This window comes from Malus sylvestris, chromosome 6 (assembly GCF_916048215.2).
Source record: "Malus sylvestris chromosome 6, drMalSylv7.2, whole genome shotgun sequence".
Taxonomy (NCBI): domain Eukaryota; kingdom Viridiplantae; phylum Streptophyta; class Magnoliopsida; order Rosales; family Rosaceae; genus Malus; species Malus sylvestris.
The window spans coordinates 7,768,068-7,785,403 of NC_062265.1; the positions used below are offsets into that span (position 1 = coordinate 7,768,068).

Here is a 17,336-nt window from a genome sequence, read left to right on the forward strand (position 1 = left end):
ATATCTGCACATCTATAGGATGAGATGCGTGGCTATTCTCAATCCATTAACAAGAGTCGCTAGCAAGTGTGAAAGTGCTTAATAAAGATTAAATTCATTGAACACGATCCCTTTGAGATCTTATGTATTTATACTACATACATACTCAAGTCAATAAAAACTCGATCATTGCAATAATGCAAATTAGTACTTGGACCTGAGGCATCACAATTGTCTCCTGATTAGGTCTTTAACCTTACATTACTTTAAAGGTACTCTGGTGTGAGAGAGCTTCCACGACATCGTTTGGGTTAAGCTACCTAATCATGGTGGCAAGTGAATGTACACCAAGAAATCTCTGACTATCACGATTGAAAGAGAGTGCTCATCCAAGGAATTTCTCACCTTCACAATTGAATTATGAATTGATCACTTGGGAACTTGACATGAAATAGCCTAAATAAAAGAAATACATGACCGAATGAGAGTACAACCAATAACGTAATAGATTTGAGAATAAACATGTGAAATTTCTTCAATACTATGTAACATTGAACGATATGAGAATGAATGATTGAGATTAAAATAGAAAAAACAGTTGTGAAAATCAAATTCAACAGCTAAAATATCTATAGTATTGAATGATACGTAGCAATGAAGCCATACCCTAATTAGCTTAAATAAATAAACTAAGGCTCTAAGAAAACTGTAAGTACAAGGATAACAAATGTAATATTTGTGTCTATCAGTTAGTCTCACACTAGGAGTCTATAGGCATGAGATATACATAAAGGTGCTCATTCATGCGACCGACTCCACTAAGCATTGACAAACCATGAGAGTGTAGAAATGAAAGCTTACCTACTCATCAATTATATTACACTTCTAAGTTATAGATACAACTACTTATCTGACCTTAAGGCCTCAGTAACTATGATGCATTCATGGATATGATGTTTAGCTTAACCTTTAAGCTCTCACTTCATCTCAGAGCTCAATAATGTGAAATATATTAAAATTTACCCACTCAATTTAATACTTCCAACATATTTTATGGTTTCTAATGAGTGTGAAAAAACATCAATAACCTTGAACGAGTGTCTTCTTTGTAGATTTGGGTTGACAAATTCTAGACTTTGGGATACGAAAATTGATTGTTGCTTTTAGGAGCGAGGAATAGGTTTTGGGCCTAACTAAATAAAGTGACATGAGCCAATTTCAAACATCACCAGCATTAGCCCAATTAATTGTCAATAAAGGCCCAACACTTAAGCCCAAGAGTTATGCTTCATTATGAAGAGGGAGCCCTCATATTACAGTAGGCAAATGTCTGAAATAATCCAAGGATTCTACCTTGTCTTCCAAGTTTGGCTTTCTACTTTATTTTTCTTTTGTTTGGCCTTTTACCTTTTTCTTTGAGAGGAAGATTATTGCAAGTTTATGCACCATACGCATTACCTAGCTCTCAATTGTTTTATTACTTCCTTCTTTTGGATTGAATATTGAAGCATCAAATTTGTATAGGTCAATAAATATTGAAACATAACTTATGAAGGACATTGCGTATTATACCCTACTTGGTACTTGTCCTTACTCTTCCATCTCTACTAAACCATGAGAATTATCATTATCATTAACCACCAATTTTGTTCTCACCTAATCAAATAATTCTTTAATCTACAAATTTTTTGTTACACACACACACATTATATATTAGCCTATTATCACACACCTGCGTGTGGTAATTGGCTCTTTTGTTTTTTTGTTTTTTTTTTAAATTGAATTTACTTGTGTTTAAATGACTAAAACAAAAATAGATACGTCAGTAACTCCTCTTGTACATGAGGCAATTTTCATTTGAACTTTTCCATTTTTATCCCTTCTTAATTAAATTGCATTATTAAAAAAAATTAAAGTTTTTGGTATAAAGAAAGGTTATGCATTAATCAACATGATACACTTTATTCATGTTAGGATGCTAATTTTGTATTTCTTAGATACACACACACACACACACACACACATGATTTGTCATAAGAGTCACGATCGTCTGTTTGTCCTTGTTTCTTCTTCTTTTTTTTCTTTTTTTTAAATGGGGTTTTTTAACTTTAATTCTTCAATAAGATTGAAATTTAAAATAAATCTAGCTTTTTTTTGTAATTTATTAATTTTATTTAACATTCTCCAAATTTGAAAAACTCAATTAATGTACCTAAATGTTAGTACCAAAATGTTATATTGAACTAGTCACATTCCGGCACGGACCCCACCACATCCCGGGTCGACTCCACCGTAGCACGATATTGTCCCATTTGGGTCCCGATCACACCCTCACAGTTTTGTTTATGAGAACTCCCACGAGAACTTCCCAGTGGGTCACCCATCATGGGATTGCTCTCGCGTGAACTCGCTTAACTTCGAAGTTCCGATGGAACTTGAAGCCAGTGAGTTCCCAAAAAGCCTCGTACTAGGTAGAGATGAGAATATACATATAAGACTTACAAAATCCACACCCTTGGGCGATGTGGGATGTTACAATCCACCCCCTTTAGGGGCCCGACGTCCTCGTCGGCACACATGCACCACATGGCTACCAGTATAGCTCGATTTGGAGTCCTAGTGGACATTCCGAGTCGGGGTGTGTCAGAACTAATGTATTTAAATATTAGTACCGAAATGTATGTATCAAAATATATGCACCAAAATGAATTATATTAAATTAATGTACCTCAATGTGTGTACCAAATGTAGGCACCGAAATGTATTATATTGAATTAATGTACCTAAATGGTTGTATCGAAATGAATGTATCGAAATGTGTGCACCTAAATGTATGCACCGAAATGTATTATAGTGAATTTAATGTACCTAAATGAAGAAGACAAAGTACATCGAAATATATTGTATAACAAAAAGTAGTTTGTCTAAATGTTTACAACAAAATATATTACGATAAATGAAATGAAAATTAATACTTAAAAAATTAAGAAGAAAAAGAGAAATAATTAAAAACTCAAAATATAATTAATAAATGACGTTATTAATGTATCAAGGGACTAAAATTAGATTTTGATCTTACTTATGGTTTTAATCTAAAAGTCATATTTGCCAAAGATTAAAATGAAGTTTTCTATTTTATTTATTGAACAATCGATATTATCTACACTAAGGGGGTTGAGAAGTGAGTTAAGTCTTACAATGGATTAGCAATAATGTGGTTCAAATTCACCTTTGGTGAGAATTAAACCTAAAACCTCTCACTTATAGGTAAAAAAAATTACCACAACAGTAGTATTAAATGGCTAGTTCATCTTTATAGAATATTAGCTTTATTCCATCTAATTCCGTCAGAGCATAAAGTTACTCTCTTTCCCTCTCGCAGTCTCACTGCACTATTATTTTGTTGACATTGCTTTCTTTTCTTCTCTTCTCTGGATTGTTTACTATATATATAGCTTCACGTGTGCAACGTTAGCGATACATTACAGTTCATTCCAAGCATAGGGACGCAGCATGCATGGCTGCGATGAAGATTTCATTGGTAAAAGTATTAGTTAAATTAATTATATCAAAGTGTGCCAATGCAGTCAAACTTAGAAACCTAAAATTGATCTGTTTAAAATATTCAAGCAGACACGCACGAGTCTTTTTAGAGCAGACATTCTGTTTTACTGTAGTAGAAAACTAATTGATGATAGAGCCTTATACAAACCATGTATTTACTGTGTATGACCTTTGTTTTTAGACTATCTCCAATTTTAGGTAAATAGTTTTTTTTCTCCATTGGTTATGTGTTATAGTTTTAGCTCGAGATTATTTAAAAATAAATTTAGGCTAAAATTTTTTTTTGGAAACTTTTTTCAAAATAAAATTTATGTAGGTTATTATAATTTATTTCTATGAACAATTTAACCTAAAAATATCTAGATTCCAAGAAAAGTTGAAAATTCAATAAACCGACCCCATGAAACATGTATTTATAGAGTTTTTAGGTGAATTTTGATTTAAATATTTTTTTTACATTGTTTTAGCTATTGGATTTAGTTTTGGTTGATCACATTTGATCTTAGCCATTGGATTTAATGCATTTGAACATTTAAAATTGCTTACATTTTAGGTTTTAACCCAAAACTTATTTTAGAGCTAACCATTGAAGAATGATTAGGTTAGTTTAAAACCTAAGTTTTGGTGGGGCTAGCATTTTAACCCTGACCTAAATTTTGGGTTAAATTTGCCAACTTTTAGGTTTTAACCCAAAACTTATTTTAGCTCAATCATTGGAGAAGAATTGGATTAGTTTAAACCCAAATTTAATTTTAACCCAAAAGTTAAAGATGATCTTAGAATAACAAAGCAAGAAACGATAAAATATCTAAGATCATCTCCAACATATCCTTTAGTCGTTCGGAAAAAGAGAAAGGAAAAAAGGGAAAAGGTTAGTTGCGTGAAATGGTTTTATTGATAATATATTATAAAATAATTAAAAACATTGTTTTGTAGAAATTTAATTGTAATATAAAATTGTTTCATACACGTCTGGCAGCTGGAGCACAATTATAATATGTAAATTAATTATGATATGAATCCTGAATATTTTGTTCTTCACTAACATCTATTAATTCCACGAATTATATAAAACCTGTTTTTGGAACTGTGGTAATGAGTGGAGAAGAAGTTTAAACATCTAAAATGCCATGGAACTATTTTTCTAACTCTTATTCACTCCCATTCAACTTTTCTATCCAAAAATGACATTGACACACACAAGGGGTTACTTGCGGGTCTATACTTTGTCTAAAGAAGGGAGATTTCTGCCTTTGCCACGAAGTTTCGATGTTCCATTCTTTAATTTAATTAAGAGACTCGAAATATCTTTGATCTTTGCTTTGTTATTTCTTTCTTGTGGACATCAAAAGTGAGCAAAAGTTACTCTGGAATAATTATTATGATAAATGACAATTTGGCATGCCTTTTCAAATTAATCTGATGTGAAAAGTGAAAAAAAAGGGTTTACCCTAGCAAATATGCACTGGCAAATGGGAATCTCAATATATTCCTTTAGAAAAAGAACAGACTTACAAAACACCATGTCTTTTATGCATATTATGCTAATTGTACCTTCATAACTAAGGCCCACTTAACTATGTCTTTGTCAACTATGTCTTGTGTCTCACACGCAACCGTAAAAGGAAAATAATGGTAATTGAGGAGAAAATTTTCAATGTGCCAGAGACAAGGTCCAGTACACCAAGTGTTATAATATAATTAATTGAAAATTTAAAACAAAATTTAATCAATTATATTATAACACTTAGTGTACAAGTCGTGTTCTCGACACGTTGAAAAATCTCTCGTAAATTAGAAGCTAATGCATGGATATATACAATTGATATATTTACTTGAAGTAGAAGAAGTTATAAATCGGAAAATGAATGAGTAAATCTCTCATAACCACCACCTCCTCTCCTTCTCTCTTCCTAATAATTCTTTTTATTTTTATTTTTATGTGTGTCTTCAAGTATTAAATTATGTATTATGATGTAGAACCTACATGTTTATTCTAAATGTACTAGCATACGTAAAGGAAGTTAGAAATCAAACAATTCTGATACTCATTTTAGTTAAGTAAAAATATCATCAATAATTTGGAAGTTTCAAATTGAAATCATCCTTCATAAGAATATTTAGAATTTGAAGGGCTTTTTCGATGTAAATTATTATAGGGGTGTGCTATCCACACACCCCTTTTTACTTCTCACACACCCCTTGTTAATTTCTGTCCGTTGATCTTCTTTAATTCATCCGATCCGACGGCCGAAAACCAAAAAGGTGTGAGAGAAGTAAAAAGAGGTGTGTGGATATCACACCCCTTATTATAATGGTGCTAATGTGAAGTGTTGAAAAAAACTTGAGGACCAAAGGGACTGTTTGTTTCAACATTTAAGTACATTGAATGAGGAACATAATGGCAATAAAAATGTAAAAGTTTGGAGATAAAACCCACGACTCATCGTAGATAATAACATATGGATTGACCTTTTTACCTCTGTCATAAAGTCGAGTCTAGGCAAGAATATGGCCATGCATGGTTTCATTGTCATAGTGATTTTAGACAAATTCATGAGAAGAAGAAATTGAATAAGAAAGAAAGGAGATGTGCATGAAAAGCATACAAGTATCTCAATCATTAAGACAAAGAGGGTTCATCTTCTCCTCTCTCGATCTCTTTTTTTGGTAGAAAGTTTATCTTCTATGGTTTTGTTCTTTTGTTTCTGGTAATGACAATAGTTCTATTCTATAATTTGTATTCTTCTATTTTGAACTTTATTGGGAGCTTTTTCCATTTACGTGGGGCCTTTTGTCTTTCTTTTATTAACACCAACCAAAGAAAATTAAAAAATAATTATTATCGAACTTACATGAAAGATTTAGATATTTAGTACTATAGTTTCGGGGTATCATTGTCACTTGTAAGTGAAAAATCTGAAATTCGAATATCGTGGATAACGAGTTTGATTATTCCAATTTATTCTCTTCTCCCATTTATGTAAGTATCTAGTTTTTTAAAAGAAAAATTTGCACTCATGTTTATGAGAATTTTTTTCTTTCAATATTTTGTATACACACGATTCTTTTATTTTCGAAACAGATAAATTGAATATAATAACAGTTTACTATATTTGTGTTGCGCTTCTATGGATGATATTCGTTTGAATTTTGAATTATATGAAATTCTGTAATGTGTGTATTGTTGTGAATTTGGCTCGCCATTGCTGAACGAAGGTGGAATTGAAGCTTCGTGAGGAGGAGACTGGTCATTGGGTTTTGGTCGATCGGTCGAATGGTGTAGGCGAGGAAAGTACTCGAGAATTTAATTTAAATTTGGAGTTTTTCTAAGTTTAGGGAGGTTTTTGTTCTCTATTTTTGTTTAAAAAATAAGAATTGCAAGAATTATAGTTTAAAACAATTAAACAATATTAGAAAGAGATCGGGAATTTAATTTAATTACACAAGACACATTCAAAATATTTAATCCACTAACATGTACCAAGCAAGAAGCATTTCAAACAAAGTTTACATGAATTCTGTTTATTTTTTTTTTTTTTACAAGCAACGATATTTGGTATTTCATTGATCATCCGAGAGCAATTCATATGTGCCAATTGGGTACAATCCTTCAATGACCAAGAAAATGATCTGAAGGTGAATTTGCGCAAAAGAGACAATAATAGTAAACCCCTAGATAACTACCACATGTATTAGAACTTCCCACTACATAAACGATATATAACATATTTGTATGGGTGAATGCAAATAGTCACTGCCGAATAGCATGGCCACATAAAGTCATCGTTAGTAGACGAGACCACATAATATAACGCTCAACGAGAAAACCAATTACAACCATTGTTGTAGCGCGGCCACAACACCGGCTAGGCGAAGGGATAAAGTTAGACTAAACTAACTCAAAACTAAACTAAATTAAATTAAACAGCATTGCGGTCTTCTAGGGGTATCATGGGCTGGCTAGGTCACCACGAGCTGTCCAGTCAGATTCGGCCAAGTCCTGGTACAAGAAGGATTGACCTGGATAAAGACAAGGTAGTTAAATCCTGGTACGATAGAGAGTCTTAATGCTGAAAGCGCTGAGAAGTAGGAATGAATCTAGTTCGTTATAGGGCTTGGTTCAAAGACCTGTTGGAACTTGGATTGGTCGAAATCTAATCAGATTGGATTAAGGGTTCCTAATCCGAGTGCATCTCTAGTTCGGCCAAGAGCAAGCTAGTTGCTATAAATACAAGTCACCGTGAAAAATTTGAAACCCTTCCAATTCAACACATAAATTGCCCTGCGTAAACTCTCGCTCTATGTGAAACCTCTTAACAACCTTGAGATTTTTATATTCTTTTTCCCACCGACAAATCTTCAATTTGGATAAATAGCACCGTGAAGGGAACCGACCACATCTTCAGTTTGGATAAATAGCACTGGAGTCATAGAATCAGCTGATCAAGGAGCACCTTTAGTTTGAATAAACAACACTGCTTCTCGGCTGACTGATTACCTATCCAAGTCTTAGTCGACAAGGATTTTCGAGTCCTTGTTGGTAAAGGTCATCTCATCAGCCTTTTCAGCAAAGTGAAGTGTTACCAGGTTACTACATTCGGCACATTGAAAGATGAATTTGAATTGAACGTTGCAAAACTAGCAGCCTTGTCTTCAGTCTCTAGAACTTGAAGGTCGAGACATGTTTCTTCCTCGGCCGACAAATCTTCAATTTGGATAAATAGCACCGTGAAGGGAACCGACCACATCTTCAGTTTGGATAAATAGCACTGGAGTCATAGAATCAGCTGATCAAGGAGCACCTTTAGTTTGAATAAACAACACTGCTTCTCGGCTGACTGATTACCTATCCAAGTCTTAGTCGACAAGGATTTTCGAGTCCTTGTTGGTAAAGGTCATCTCATCAGCCTTTTCAGCAAAGTGAAGTGTTACCAGGTTACTACATTCGGCACATTGAAAGATGAATTTGAATTGAACGTTGCAAAACTAGCAGCCTTGTCTTCAGTCTCTAGAACTTGAAGGTCGAGACATGTTTCTTCCTCGGCCGCAGCTATAAGATCAAGAAGTTAGCAGCATGCTCAACGTAACATCAACACATTTTACTCCCCGGTCGAGCTCGATTGATGAGTTGGCATGCCCCGCACACAACCATATGACGTAGTTAGCTTATTAATTACTCGACCTGTGTGCCACGTAGGCTTGGTGGTTTTTAGGGTCAACATTTTGGCACACCTAGTGGGACCCAGTGCTAAAACTATGAAGTTCATGACCATTAAGACACGATTGGTTAAAAAGAAAACAGTCATGGGAAAGTCCACGACCAACCTTCTAGTCCAGAACCTAGGACTAGATGACTTGTCCCAGGCGCATAATCCTCCTATTGCTATAACACCTAAGGCCACAAGTGCGACGCACTGAGAAAAGGAAATTTGTCTCAGCGGCCAACCTCACAATGAAAAAATCCCTAACAAGACTAAGGGCGTTTTAATTGAAGGGTTAGTAGAGAACTGCGATGAGGATGGTGATGAAGGTTTCGATCCACCAACTATATCATTTTTTCGGAGACGACTTGAAGATCAATCTTGGCATGTTGAACAAATGTTTAATCGAGTACTTGAGGAGATATGTGGTAGTAGTACTACACAAAATCGGTGGCTCGAGCTACTGGTTAATAAAGCCTACGAAGGTGGAACAGATGATCGTTCCTGCCAATTCCCACTCAAGAACAATCCGTGACCAACAATACAGGCTGAGGCAGGATCTGCTCAGCTCAAAATGATCGACTTGGAGAAAAAATGAGGATCAAGCAGTAGATCAGACAAATCCGACTAGAAACCAGAAACATCATCCGTTGGTATGGTCGAGGTCCAAAGAATGATCCATTCGGCCTTAAAGAAAGAGTCGAAGTTTCCAAAGTTCATTCATCCATATCCAGCTTTCGTGGAAAAGTTTGAGTATCCCAAGGGTTTCAAAATTCAGGACTTCAGTCTTTTTGCTGGAGAATCATCCCTATCATCATTAGAACACATAGCCCAATTCACTGCTCAATGTGAGGACGTTAACATCGATTTCCATAAGCTACGATTGTTCAACTTCTCGTTAACTGGTTTGGCCTTCGCGTGGTATATCAATCTCCCACCCAACTCCATCCAAAGTTGGGAGGAATTAGTCGAGAAGTTTAATGAGCAATTATATCGACCAGGGATGGATGTATTAGTGTCGTCCTTGGCTAGGATAGCTCAAGCCTCTGATGAATCACCAATGGAATACCTTATGAGGTTTAAGTCGGCCATAAATTGGTGCCAAGTACCTCTCTCTAAGGTCGAGTTCGTTAGGATCGCTCTAAACGGCTTGGATGTAGAATACAATAAGAAGTTCCTGGGGGCCAACTTCCTTGACATGTATGAATTGGCTCAGCACGTTGAGCAATATGATTATTTACTCTGAGAAGAAAAGGTTTCGAAGTCTTCATCCTGGGGGACAATCTACAAAAACCCCACGGTCAGTTACGCGTTGGCCGAATGATAAGAATATACTAGTATGGACGCGGCCAAGATAATAATCGACAAGCCGTATATATGTAAGGCATTAGCACAGGCCAATCCCATAGATACCAAAATTCGCTCGGCTTCTGATGAGCCCACTATCAAAATAAAAGTTTACACTTTCGACATTACTAAAGTCGATGCCATCTTCGATCAATTGCTGCTTGCCAAAATCATCAAATTTCGGCCGGGGCATAATAGCCCCAAGGCCGAGGAATTAAAAGGGAAAACATATTGCAAGTATCATAATTCAAACAAGCATATGACAAATAATTGTGTAGTATTCTGCGATGCCATTTAAAGCTAGATCGACAATGGAAAACTTAAGTTCCCTAAGAAACAAATGACCGTTGACACCAATCATTTCCCTACGGTAATAGCAAGCATGGTAGATGCTCGATTATCTAGGGATAAAGGGAAATGGAAGGCCGAGTTCGTGCCAATGCAATTCGTCCAATAACAAAACTCTCAGCCACGATTGAAAATTGATTTATTCTCGAACGAGCCACCCTAAGATTCGATAGGGCCAGTTATTGTCGAATCAATGTCGGGCTCCAATGAAGAAAAACCTGATAGGCTGTACCAACTCACATGCACCGGATCCCATCAGAACTCCGAAGTTAAGCGAGTTTGGGCGAGAGTAGTACTAGGATGGGTGACCTCCTGGGAAGTCCTCGTGTTGCATCCCCCCCACCTAGACAGAATATATGGAGTGCAAGTTCAGTGCAAATGGAGGCCAAAACGAGTTAGGGGTGAGGATCGGAGATCAAGAAATACCAAAGAGCGACCGTTTTCGTTACCTAGGATCTATCTTGCAAAAGAACGGAGAATTAGATGGAGATCTCAACCATAGAATACAAGCTGGATGGATGAAGTGGAAGAGTGCATCCGGCGTGTTGTGTGACCGCCGTATGCCACTGAAGCTCAAGGGAAAATTTTATAGGACGGCAATAAGGCCGGCGATGCTGTATGGCACAGAATGTTGGGCGGTGAAACATCAACACGTACACAAAATGGGTGTAGCGGAGATGAGGATGCTTCGTTGGATGTGTGGGCACACGAGAAAGGAAAAGATTAGGAATGAGGATATCCGGGGTAAAGTAGGAGTAGCCGAAATTGAAGGAAAGATGAGAGAAAATCGGTTACGGTGGTTTGGACATGTGCAAAGAAGGCCTACTGACGTTCCGATTAGAAGATGCGACTATGGGACAGAGGTGCAGGGCCGAAGGGGTAGAGGAAGACCTAGGAAAACTTTGGAAGAGACTCTAAGAAAAGACTTAGAGTACTTGGATCTAACGAAGGACATGACACAGGATCGAGCACAATGGCGTTCTAAGATTCATATAGCCGATCCCACTCAGTGACTTGGATTTTCCAAGTCTCCAACCGAGAAGTTTTCCTCATTCGGGAAATTAAGAGAACACTACCCCAACCTACATGCTCCACTCAGAAAGCTTCAACATACAAGCTTTAACAAAAGAAAATTCAAAGAACTTAGCGAATAAGGCTTTGGTGTATTTAACACAATACGTTGAAATGAAGGAAAGCTTATTTATTGATATCCCCGATAAGCTACAAATATGTACATATACATGAGTCAAAATAAGCACACAAGAGGGAGCCTTCACAAAGGTTGCTTAGGAGAAGTCTCAGCAGTCGGTAGAGCCCCAGAAAGAGAAGGCATCGGAGGGGGATCATTTGGAGCCTCAGTACTGGACAGAACCCTAGAAGGAGGAGGCATCAGAGGTTGATCATTTGGAGCTTCATTACGCGGTACAGCCCCAGAAGACGAAGGCAATAAATGCCTTTGGAACAAACCCACAAATCTCTGATGATCAAGTAAAACCTGACCATCAGTTTCCTTCATCTGGTCAAGCTTCCTCTTCATGTTTGTAGCATAGTCATGTGCGAGCCGGTGCAACTGTTTATTCTCATGCTTGAGCCCTCTAATCTCCTGTTTGAGACTCATCACTTCAGCCGCCAATGATTCAACTTGGCGGGTTCGAGCAAATAGGCGTTGGGCCATATTAGACACAGAACCTGCACACTGAACACTGAGAGCCAGCGAATCCTTAACAGCTAACTCATCAGACCGTTTGGAAAGTAGTCTGTTATCTTTGGGAGTGAGAAGGTTCCTGGCCACCACCGCAGCGGTCATATCATTCTTCATCACGGAATCCCCAACGGTAAGAGGACCAGTAGGGGAGACGAAGGATGGGCGCCATATGTTGTCTGGAGAAGGCGGGGCTGCCTCTTCAACAAGGTTCAAGTCAAAACGACGGTCGGAGGGGCCAGACATTTTCAAAGGTGTTGAAGAGAGAAGAGGTCGGACAAATCAAGATCTTAGAAGTGCAAGAATGAAGCTTCTACTGGTGGAGATTCAAGTGTGCTTTGGAACTTAATGCCAGCCCCTATAAAAATCTGCACTCGACGAAGCTTCAGAAATCGAAGAGGCGCCTGCTCAGAAATCGAAGAGGCGTTTGCTTTCTCAAAAGCTGGGCTGCTTAGAGATCACGAGGGTTGATCTCAGAAATCGAAGAGGCGTTTGCTTTCTCAAAAGTTGGGCTGCTCAAAGACCACGAAGGCCGATCTCAAAAATCGAAGAGGCGCTCGCTTTCTCAAAAGCTGGGCTCCCCAGAGACCACGAGGGCCGATATCAGAAATCGAAGAGGCACCTACTTTTCCAGCCTTTTCCAGCCTTGTCAGCACCTGTCACACGCACACTCAGTTTTGCGGAAATTATGGGCATTCTGTCAAAGACTTCTGGGGAAGTAGAAAACACATGAATCTTACTGTTCAATCACCCACTTCCCACACGCAACAATAGCTCATGGGTACCACATATAACTTTGCCAAAGTTCTCTGCCAAAGTTGAGCACGTGAAGCTTGCAGCTCCCACTACATCGCTCTGACCAAGAAGGGTAAAAGAATAGCAAAGAAACAGCACTAACAAAGTTTAGACCCATAAATTTTGAAGGTCTAGCTACCATATTATTACCCACAAGGGTAAAGGAACAGTACCACTGCTGGATAATTGGAAAGTCCCTGCGTGTCAACCTCTGTGCTTCGTGGCAAGGTAGACTAGCAAACATGCCCAACCTTTACTCACATTCGAGAAAACACTCCCAATAAGATTGCTTGCTCCAAAATCGAAGAGGCACCGTCCTCCGAATCTCGAGAGCCAGACTCCCAACATGACTACTTTCTTAAAAATCGAAGAGAGGGTAAAGGAACAGTACCATTGCTGGATAATTGGAAAGTTCCTGTGTGTCAACCTCTGTGCTTCGTGGCAAGGTAGACTAGCAAACATGCCCAACCTTTACTCACATTCGAGAAAACACTCCCAACAAGATTGCTTGCTCCAAAATCGAAGAGGCACCGCCCTCCGAATCTCGAGAGCCAGACTCCCAACATGATTACTTTCTCAAAAATCGAAGAGACACTGCTTCCCGAATCTCGAGAGCCAGACCCCCAGCATGATTGCTTTCTCAAAAATCGATGAGGCATCGTTCTCCGAATCAATCGAAGAGGCGCTCGCTTTCTCAAAAGCTGGGCTGCTCTGAGACCACGAGGGCTGATCTCAGAAATCGAAGAGGCCCTACTTTTCTAGCCTTGTCAACACCTGTCACACGCACACTCAGCTTTGCAGAAATTATGGGCATTCTGTCGAAGACTTCTGGTGAAGTAGAAAGCACATGAATCTTACTGTTCAATCACCCACTTCCCACACGCAACAATAGCTCATGGGTACCACAAATAACTTTGCCAAAGTTCTCTGCCAAAGTTGAGCACGTAAAGCTTGCAGCTCCCACTACATCGCTCTGACCAAGAAAGGTAAAAGAATAGCAAAGAAACAGCACTAACAAAAGTTTAGACACATAAATTTTGAAGGTCTAGCTACCATATTATTACCCACAACTGTAAAGGAACAGTACCACTGCTGGATAATTGGAAAGTCCCTGTGTGTCAACCTCTGTGCTTCGTGGCAAGGTAGACTAGCAAACATGCCCAACCTTTACTCACATTCGAGAAAACACTCCCAATAAGATTGCTTGCTCCAAAATCGAAGAGGCACCGTCCTCCGAATCTCGAGAGCCAGACTCCCAACATGACTACTTTCTCAAAATCGAAGAGAGGGTAAAGGAACAGTACCATTGCTGGATAATTGGAAAGTCCCTGTGTGTCAACCTTTGTGCTTCGTGGCAAGGTAGACTAGCAAACATGCCCAACCTTTACTCACATTCGAGACAACACTCCCAACAAGATTGCTTGCTCCAAAATCGAAGAGGCACCACCCTCCGAATCTCGAGAGCCAGACTCCCAACATGATTACTTCCTCAAAAATCGAAGAGACACTGCTCTCCGAATCTCGAGAGTCATACCCCCAGCATGATTGCTTTCTCAAAAATCGAAGAGGCATCGTTCTCCGAATCTCGAGAGCCAGATACCACAGACCACTTTTTCAAAGTGCTCTGACAGAGTTAAAACATGTGAAACTGGCAGCTCCCACTACCGTGCTATGACCAAGCAGGGTAAAGGAATAGCATTACTACTTGTTGTTAGGGAGACTCCTATATATGTCGACCTCCATCCCCAACGGACAGGCAGACCTGCAAAAATGCTCAACCCTTCATCATATCTGAGAGGGCACTCCCAACGAAGCCTTTCGAAATATTCAGCTTTCTTTCCCCCCGATAATACCTCTGCAAACAAGCTATACTAGAGCAAGAATATCTCATATCATCAGGGTTAAAAGCAAGAGTATCCCATATCATGCTTTTTTCCTGTCTTTTCTTTTGGCCTTGTTTTTACCTGCAAGACAAGGAGAAAGAGAGCAATCAGTCAGCACTTGGAATCAAGCTTCCAGCCAGGAACTAACTGCCTGGAACCCCTTACCTGATTACTTACCTGGCATTGCTCTCGAGTACTCATCTTCAACATCTTATGTTTCCAGGGAAGATTCCGCATCTGCTTGAGGAACAGATAGGGCAAGTGCGAAGGATACAAGGAAGCATGTGGAGACAAGCGTAACAGCACACGTGCCGATACATTCATTACTCTGTCAAAAGCAAAAGTATCCCATATCAGCAGGGTGGAACGTACTCTAGATTTGATGGACTTGTTTTGACCCTCAAATTCTTCAGTCGGCCTTATACTCTGGAGGAAACCAGAAAACCCTCCAGCTCAGTTCAAGAATAAGTCTGTGGAAAGTTACTTCTTCAAAAGCAAAAGTATCTCATATCATCTCTTCTCATTTTTCTTCTCTTTATCCTTCATGCTGCTGCAAGATGGGGAGAAGGTGAACAATCAGTCGGAGCTCTGATTGCTTACCTTGTCTGTCACCTCTTTCAGCAGACCCCCTAGCTCGGCGACTTGGGGGACTCCTACTACATGGTTTGTATCGCGCTTGACCAAGCCTGAAACTACAAGTAAGCTTCAAGTGAAATTGATACATTACCTTGTGCATCTCCACCAGTTAAAGATACCACCCCTGGATGGAGGAAGAGTACTTCCAGAGAAGATGCCACATCTACCTATGAGACAGATAAGGCAAGTCAAGACGACACCACACTCCGATACTTAGAAGTTTCGTGATTACGAGATCATTCTCCCACAATATTTCCTAATGTCATTTGTACTAAATCATTCACTTGTACTCACTAAATGAGAGCTTGAACCTATGTACTTGTGTAAACCCTTCACAATTAATGAGAACTCTTCTATTCCGTGGACGTAGCCAATCTGGGTGAACCACGTACATCTTGTGTTTGCTTTCCTATCTCTATCCATTTATATACTTATCCACACTAATGACCGGAGCAATCTAGCGAAGATCACAAAAAGCGATTGTTTTCGCTACCTAGGATCTATCTTGCAAGAGAACGGAGAATTAGATGGAGATCTCAACCATAGAATACGAGCTGGATGGAAAGAGTGCATCCGGCGTGTTGTGTGACCGTCGTAGGCCACTGAAGCTCAAGGGAAAATTTTATAGGACGGCAATAAGGCTAGCGATGTTGTATGGCACAGAATGTTGGGTGGTGAAGCATCAACACGTACACAAAATGGGTGTAGCGGAGATGAGGATGCTTCGTGGGATGTGTGGGCACACGAGAAAGGATAAGATTGGGAATGAGGATATCCGAGGTAAAGTAGGAGTAGCCGAAATTGTAGGAAAGATGAGAGAAAATCGGCTCCGGTGATTTTGAACATGTGCAAAGAAGGCCGACTGACGCTCCGGTTCGAAGATGTGACTACGGGACAGAGGTTCAGGGCCGAAGGGGTAGAGGAAGACCTAGGACAACTTTGGAAGAGACTCTAAGAAAAGACTTAGAGTACTTGGATCTAACGGAGGACATGACACAAAACCGAGCGCAATGGCGTTCTAGGATTCATATAGCCGACCCCACTTAGTGGGAAAAGGCTTTGTTGTTGTTGTTGTTGTTGTTGTTGGTGCAAGACAAACGTCATCTTAACTGAACCAAAAGAAAACCCACGTCGAGTCAAGAAACCACAACAGATGCCCATAGCTGCGACGGCTCCTCAAAAGGCTTTTGGTACAGGCCAACGCTATAAGGTGTTTGATAGGCTTGGCCCTCAAGTACAAGATGATTAGACGTTCTCGTCCTGACGACGCCTAGATTTCGATGTGTCGTTTTACGACGAGGATGATTATGCGTGTAGCTCTGGTAGTTCATATGCTTCCGCTAACCAATGTACCTTCAAACCACCTGAGCTACACGATCAGCGTTGTTATACCTATAACTCCCCAACCGACATGTATACCGCGTTATCCAAATCACAGAAGCTTCAGCGCTAGAGAATGGATTGTATGGCTCGTAGAAGAGCAACCCAAGATGCCTCAGCTACAAAATGGCAGCCGAAGGAAACAGCCGATGAGGAAGATGGTCGAAAACGCCCAACGATCATGACCGAGCTACTCCAAGGGAAGAAGGTGACTGATCGCGACTTTGAAACCATGATCGAACAATTAGAAAAGTGAATCAAACTTCTCCTTCGACCTAGGGAAATAAAAGCTCGCCTTGAGCATTTTCGGGGAAGAGGCCTAAAGCAAACTTCCTCCACTACCGCCCCAAGAGCCACTCATTAAGATACGACGAAACCTCCATTTGCCATTTCTCGGTGAGGCTTTGAAATTTATGCAGGAGTTCCATAAGAAGCATTCAGCAAACGATTTATACAACATCCCAAAAATGTGCCAGGACACCCTTGATTTGGTTTTAA

The 17,336-nt window shown here is 39.3% G+C and overlaps 1 protein-coding gene and 1 pseudogene across 3 annotated transcripts; one reads left to right on the forward strand and one right to left on the reverse strand.

Moving 5' to 3' along the window:
• The first annotated feature begins 10,666 nt into the window (after positions 1-10,666).
• LOC126627542 (5S ribosomal RNA) lies at positions 10,667-10,779 on the forward strand (annotated as a pseudogene).
• An 843-nt stretch (positions 10,780-11,622) lies between these two features.
• On the reverse strand, positions 11,623-16,290 carry LOC126625005 (uncharacterized). Of its 3 annotated transcripts, XM_050294080.1 has the most exons (3): positions 15,000-16,286; positions 14,280-14,903; positions 11,623-13,148 (listed from the first exon to the last, which is right to left on the reverse strand). In XM_050294080.1, exon 3 carries the CDS (start codon positions 12,388-12,390, stop codon positions 11,716-11,718), a length of 675 nt encoding a protein of 224 aa, XP_050150037.1. In that variant the 5' UTR covers positions 12,391-13,148; positions 14,280-14,903; positions 15,000-16,286; the 3' UTR covers positions 11,623-11,715. The 3 variants fall into 3 exon arrangements, 2 of the variants coding, with proteins under 2 accessions (XP_050150037.1, XP_050150036.1); XM_050294079.1 differs by having other exon boundaries at positions 14,280-16,286; XR_007624289.1 differs by lacking the exon at positions 11,623-13,148 and adding an exon at positions 13,190-13,366 and having other exon boundaries at positions 14,280-16,290.
• Between the last annotated feature and the right edge of the window lie 1,046 nt (positions 16,291-17,336).

Excerpts from the sequence above, each read along its gene's own strand:
- LOC126625005 (XM_050294080.1), bottom strand. The coding sequence starts at position 12,390 with ATGTCTGGCCCCTCCGACCGTCGTTTTGACTTGAACCTTGTTGAAGAG.